Source organism: Mus pahari, chromosome 8 (assembly GCF_900095145.1).
Source record: "Mus pahari chromosome 8, PAHARI_EIJ_v1.1, whole genome shotgun sequence".
Taxonomy (NCBI): Eukaryota; Metazoa; Chordata; class Mammalia; order Rodentia; family Muridae; genus Mus; species Mus pahari.
In genome coordinates this window covers 109,589,367-109,596,644 of record NC_034597.1, presented here as the reverse complement: position 1 = coordinate 109,596,644, position 7,278 = coordinate 109,589,367, and the positions used below count along the sequence as shown (strand labels likewise).

Sequence of the window (7,278 nt, the reverse complement as noted above, 5' to 3'; positions counted from 1 at the left end):
TTTATATTCCAAAATCCTGGGAAATGTAAAAGAAATAAGTTCCAAACACACATGACCTATAGAAATAACTTTAGAGGATTTGTAACAATCAAGGAAGTTAAAATGATGGAAAAAAAAAAAAAGCCTCCCAATAAAGCCCAGGATCAGATGGATTCCCAGACAAATCTATCAAAACTTTGGCTCACCCTGATACTAAAACTGGACAAGGAAAGACACATGCAAGAACACACACACCAAAAAGAAAGAGAAGAGAAGAGAAGAGACGAGACGAGACGAGACGAGACGAGACGAGACGAGGAAACTAAAGAGCCATTTTCCAATGAACATAGAGGCAAAATTTCTCAATAAAATTCTTGCAAACCAAACTTAAGAACAGGTTAAGACTCTACACCAGGACCAGGTTGGATTCAGTCCAAGAATGTGAGAATGGTTCAGTATACACAAACCAATAATGTCACAGTCCAATGATGCATTAGCTACATTTCTACAACTGTGCCCTTAAAAAAAAATGAATTTTTCCAAATAGAAAACTGAAATTAAAACAAGAGTGAAGAAAGCATATTTTTTGTCTTTCCTCAGTTTGCCTTAAATGTACAAAAATTATTATGTATTGATATATTTATATTGTTAATAAAATTATTTTTATTCACAGTTACATATATGTGCAATGAGTATATTTAATACTATTTTAATATTAAATATAATCTTTATCGATTTGTTAATGGTGAATATTAATTATAATATCATAATTATGTTTAGTTTAAGAACTAATCAACATTATATATATGAGGGTATAACCAAAATATATTATAAAGTACAATAAACCAATACAGAGCACTACTACTTTGGCAGAGAAAACTGAGTAGACATTACAGAAAAGTGACTTTGTAATGTGTCTGGACGGCAGCACAGTAAGAAGAGGTTTTCACAGGAGGTTTCTGTGTGATCTGCAGGGTTCTCTGGGAAATCCCTAAAGCCTTGTAAACCTTCTTTACCATGTTTCATTTCACTTCAAATTTTATGACTACTCTTCCTTCCAGGCTGCTCAGGACACTAGCAAGCTTCTATTTAATAGCCACAACTGTAAGCATGTATTTCACAATGAGAGGGAAAGGGAAGAATAAGAAGAAATAGAGGGAAGGGGATGGAATTCATCGAGGACACAACCATGTATGAAATCTGAATTGTAATTATAGGAAATTTTTCAATAATAAAAAAAAATGGAATTTCTGAAGTAGATGGTACATGGAAAAAATGTTCCAAACTAAAAGTTACAGTTACGTAAAAAACAACAGTGGCCAACAATTACTTTCCAGCTCTGGCAGTATAGATAAATGCTTCCAAAGAAGAAACACAAACCTGAGAGTGGGACAGCACAGAAAGATTTTGTTTCTACCACATAGCACGAGAAAGAGGGAAAAGGCAACAACCTGTGCACAGAGTGGAGGCGCACAGCTCTGTGGCTGTGTGTAGGCCTTGCAAAATAAGCTCCAGACCTTGATTCCCCAGCAACACAGAAGAGGAAAAAGAAACAGAAACAGAAATCACACAAGAAAATCCAGAAAATGACACTACAAAAGAAAACAAACAAAAATAAAACAGGTTCAAATATATATTTATAATTCTGTTGCTCACACTTGGGAATATATTTTCCCATGGACTCAACGTCTACTTTAACCCTTAGGTAAACTTACAATGGCCATCCAAACCATAATATAAGTGTGAGATATATCAATAAGAGTAGAAAAAACATGATCCATCACCAAAGGGCTCATGCACATGTGCACACACACAGACTTGAATACACGAAAGAAGTGTAAGATGTGCAATTCACAGCATGTCACAGGCACATGATCCTAGTGTATACTCTAGCCCTTTCTGCTTTCCAAAATCCCTCCAAATATTACAATAATAATATTACATATCATTTATTACAAAATATTCTCATAGAGGACTGGATAGGTGGTAATATCTAAGCTATGACTAAAAAGAGCCCATTTGAGTTTAAAAGTGTATTAATAAAATTAAACCACTCTAGGACAGTCTTAGAAGCTGCCGAGTGCCTCATGGGGAATAAGGGGGCCAATGATTTAACCCACAGACAGCAGCATTATGTAACCTACCAAGTCTTATTGTGAAATCAGTACAATACTGAAAAGCTTCTAAAGATGTTGGCAATGTTGAAGAAGTAATTAATAATGATGTTCTCGACAGATAAAATAGTATCTTATATGTACTGGCCTTATACAAGGCAGTTTTTCAAAACAAATAAACAACAAAGAACACTTAATATGACTTAAATGACCAAAACCAAAATAATTTAGCCATACCCAACAGAAGCACCACAACAAGCCAACCACCTTTTCCAATCACAAAAGAGCATGCTGAGGAAGCTGATAGCTCAAGAACACCAGACTGAAGAACTCTATGCTAGCTTGTCTCATTTACAAGAATATATTAATGGCCATGATCACTTCGGACTATATAAACTTTGCCAAATCAAATGCTCTCCTAGCATAGACAAAAATTCTGAGTAACAAACCACACTGAGAAAAGAGGACTACTAAAATATTAGTATATGGCTTCCTGAAACAATGTGAGCTAGCAGCACAGACTGTTTTAAGATCTGCTGTCAGCCTGACAGAAAGTGTTGTCTGAGGCCCTTGCCTAGCCACAGCTTTCCATCAGGTGTACACATGTACTGATCTGACTCAAAATTATAGGTTTCAAAGCTTGGTTCCCTTTTCCTATTTTCTCCATTTAGTAGACACTGCAAAAGACAATTGTGTTCATGAGCAAGAGGAATATACTTGAAACTTAGTATATATACAGCAGCCTTAAAATGTTCCTCAGCTTCCTTTTCACTTGCTTAGCATATCCAGTTCTCACCTCCCACTTTCTACTGCATCTTTCCTAGCAAAGTTATTAAGTTGATATTTTCCATTTTAGAAAAAGGTAAGAACTTGAACAAACTTGTCAAGGGCACCTTCACTTGAATCCTGTATGCTGTGTCCTTCACATTACAACAGACCACAGTCAAGTGCATACACACAAATAAATACAAACTGTGTCCAATCCTCAAGACTCTTCAGACAATTATTTGTTTTAACTAGCTAGTGATTTCATCTTATGAAAGAAGTAAACTAAGATCAAGTGACTACAAATCCTACTTTAATAAGAGAATATGGTAATTTGACTGATAAATTCTAGAGCCACAAGTAATCAGAAAACAAAAACTATTAAAATATTATTTGCTCTATGGGAATTACTTATTATACGTTTGCTCAACCGTATCTGCTGAAAGACACAGAAACACTACCAAAGTTAATTTAAGGACTTACCAATTTCCCTTGCAATTCTGACAGCTTCATCTGCATCCTGTAAAGGCAGGAAATGAGACTCAACATTAATCCCATGAGACATTGCACAATGTCTTTAGGGCAGTCATATATTGCACTACTGTCTCCTCTGATTCATTTAATGTTCAATTTTACAACCTTCTAACCCTTTTCATTCAGAGAAATGTAAAATTAATACCATAAGTGGAATGTAAATTCTCCTTCGTCGTTATTATATTAAGAAACTCAAAGCGGTTTTAAATGAGCTGGCAGGAAACATGACCAGAATTGCCAATGATTCGGTGCAATTGCCGGAATTTAATGGCAGATTTTAGATGTTTACAATCAATACTAAATTGTAAATCAGATCATTAAAGCTTGTCTGCAGCCCCCTTGTCTATTTACACACTGTGTTTTCCTAGATTCTGTCAGCAGGGGGAGTTGATTGTCTATTGTTTGGGAGGAGCTCTATCAATTTTCTAGAAATAAGTAAATTTCCAGTATCTGTAGGAATTAGCTATTGCAAGAAGAAGAAGAAGAAGAAGAAGAAGAAGAAGAAGAAGAAGAAGAAGAAGAAGAAGAAGAAGAAGAAGAAGAAGAAGAAGAAGAAGAAGNAGAAGAAGAAGAAGAAGAAGAAGAAGAAGAAGAAGAAGAAGAAGAAGAAGAAGAAGAAGAAGAAGAAGAAGAAGAAGAAGAAGAAGAAGAAGAAGAGAAGAAAGAAAGAAAGAAAGAAAGAAAGAAAGAAAGAAAGAAAGAAAGAAAGAAAGAAAGAAAGAAAGAAAGAGAGAGAGGAGGGAGGGGAGGAGGGAGGAAAAAAAAAGAAAAAAGAAACCTTGTGGTTTCTATTATATTTTCTTAACCAATTCTTCAGGTACATATTTTATCTTTACAGTTGTACTAGGCACATAAATTAAAGTTCAGTGAAACACTGATGAACAAGGTAAGGGCTCCTTCCTGAAGTCCAAGGAAGGCCTGCATTACTGACTCACAAGTGCCACTTATCAGCAGTAATACTTGAAACACTAAGCTTCAACAAACTGCCCCAGCCAAAGCCATTCACCTGATATACACTGTGTAAACTCTATGCACAAATTTTCCATGTAACGCGACAAAGAGAACTCTGAAGCCACTTTCTCAATTCAATTAATTTTTCTAATCCAGTGGCACAATATGCACCACCAGCCATGTTCTAGAACCACCAGTTGATAAATATGCAGGAATTTTTACACAACTTCAAAGCATTCAAGGGAAGCCTGGCATTTTTAAAGCTCTTAAATGACTACATTTAAAATGAAGACCAATCACAGTAGACTCCCACCCACCAAACTGGGACTGGGGGAAAATAACTGCTTCATTTCTGTACAGTTTTTAGAAAAAGAAGAGAAATTCTTCCTTAAAAGTCTTCAGTACCCAGCAGCATCCCTGAATAAGGAGGCTGGAACGGGAAGTTGTCAGAAAAATTTAATTTCCTTTCATTAGCCAGTCTGCTCCACAAATAGGTGCTTGTTAAGTTCAAAGCAATCCTGAAAGCGACACCAGTTTTAAGTCTTTTTACTCCAAGCAGTCACATCTGCTAATGAGATTTTCCAATAACAATTGTTTTCAAGTCAGAGATAAAGCTCTGTCTTACTCCCTGCCCCAAAATCAAGCTTTACTCGCTCTCTACACCTTGATGCTTGCACCAACCCTACATTTCCAAATTTTAGTTTAAAAAGATAAAATTTAAAAAAAAAAAAATCCATGAAATGGGTCATTTAAGAATGTCATGGCTTCCACACATTGAGTTGGAAGGCTCTTTGTTCCAGCCGGTGACAGTTATTGGAGAATACTTGCCTTTAATAGCCTCTGTCAGGAAGTGTTAAACCTGCCAAATCGAACAATTAGTGCCTCTTGAACAACATACAGGAAGAGTGAGGACTGGTGAGGACCCGGTTATAATCAGCTCGAAGGAAACTTTTAAGATTTCATTCAATGTGGAAGGGCATGTTTGCCAAAGAAATTCAACTACAACCTAGAAAGTCTGGGGCCCAGGGAAGCCAACAGTGCTCAGAATCTACTTATGGTTGTTACATATTTATGAATCCACATGACACACACATGTTATGCTTTATATGTAAAGAGAATTTGTTATTTATACACAGCAAAACTTCTCAAAATTCCTTATCTCTCATAACACAATGTTATCTTTTGACTAAGGTATACATATTCCTACCATGAAAATCAATTTCTATGACATAGACTTTTCAGATAAAATTAAACTGCCTTAAAAAATAATTTTTCATTTGTCATTCACTGACCCAAAAATTTCATTGAGGATCTATTATGTAATAGACATTATAAAACACTATTATTGTTTTTGAAAAGAAACTAAATAGACATGACACATCTAGTTTTATTATGGGATACAAAAAGATAAAAACTATAAATAGCTCCTAAATCACTATCACTAACACAAGGTGCATGGAACCTCCTTATAGGGTTATGGATAGAAAAAAAAAAATGTAATAAAGCTTTGGAAGGTCTATTGATCATTCAGAACAACCGATAATTTAAGTCCAATTAAAAAAAAAAATCTAAGAGAAATAAAAAACACATCCGACCTCAGCTTTCACCCTAGCAATAGGCTGACACGGGAGATCCCACTGAAGTGTGAACACAGGAACAAGTGTGAGCAGCACTTCACACTTCAGTCAAGACAAACACATAACCTTTGTGCAAATAGCTGCATTTATCAAATGTGGAAAGCCTGTGTCCCTTCCTCCACAGCCTTTGGTTGTAGAAAGTTATCCTATGGGTGCCTCTTTCACATGTTATGAGTTTGTTATTTTCAATTGTGATGTTTTGATAAGTAAAACATCAGGAAAACAATTTACTGGGCCTTCAACAAAGGACTAGCATACAGATGGTTCAGTGATTCTAAATACCCATTTAAAAGAATGATGATCCATGTGTTTTAAGACACTAAGCTGATAAATATCTCCTAGAAACAGTGTATACAATCTGGCTTCTGTCATTCTAGAGTCCTAGCCCATGAAGAGAAACAGAAAGTCAAGTGGACAAGCAAGTCACCTGAGAAGTAATATGAACACTTCATGGAAACAGCAGAGAATAAGAGGAAACTTGCTTTAGGTAATCGGAAAAATCCTGAAATAAAATCGAAAACCACAGATTAAAAAAGCTCAGGGATGGCTCTTAAAAGCAATGACTGCTCTAACATAGGTCTTGAGTTCAATTCTCAGCAACCACACAATAGCTCACAACCACCTGTAATGGGATCCAATGCCCTCTTCTGGTGTGTCTGAAGACAGCTGCAGTGTACTCATATACATAAAGTAAATAAAATCATTTTAAAAAAAATATATGCAGCTAGGTCCATGGGTCCCTCCATATGTACTCTTTGGATGGTAGTTTAGTCCTTGGGAGCTCTGGGAGTACTGGTTGGTTCATATTGTTGTTCCTCCTATGGGGCTGCAAGCTCCTTCAGCTCCTTCAGTCCTTTCTCTAGCTCCTGCATTGGGGATTCTGTGCTCATTCCAATGGATGGCTCTAAGTATCCACCTCTTTATTTGTCAGGCACTGGCAGAGCCTCTCAGGAGACAGCTATTTCAGGCTCCTGTCAGCAAGCACTTGTTGGCATTCACAATAGTGTCTGGGTTTGGTGACTGTCTATGGGATGGATCCTCAGGTAGGGCACTCTCTGGATGGTCTTTCCTTCAGTCTCTGCTCCACACTTTGTCTCTGTATCTCCTCTCATGGGTATTCTGTTCCCCCTTGTAAGGATCTAAGACTCCATTGAACTTCATTTGGTCTGTGAATTGTATCTTGGGTATTCCGAGCTTCTGGGCTAATATCCACTTATCAGTGAGTGCATATCAAGTGAGTTCTTTTGTGATTGGGTTACCTCACTGTCTTAGTCAGGGTTTCTATTCCTGCACAAACA

General features: G+C 36.6%; 1 protein-coding gene across 1 annotated transcript in view; it reads right to left on the bottom strand.

Annotated features, from left to right (window-relative positions):
- Pcca (propionyl-CoA carboxylase subunit alpha) overlaps positions 1-7,278 on the bottom strand; it is a 336,175-nt gene that overhangs the window by 241,445 nt on the left and 87,452 nt on the right. Inside the window, exon 8 of the mRNA XM_021203136.1 lies at positions 3,342-3,378. Within this exon, the coding sequence (XP_021058795.1) occupies positions 3,342-3,378 (37 nt within the window). The remainder of the gene's footprint in view (positions 1-3,341; positions 3,379-7,278) is intronic.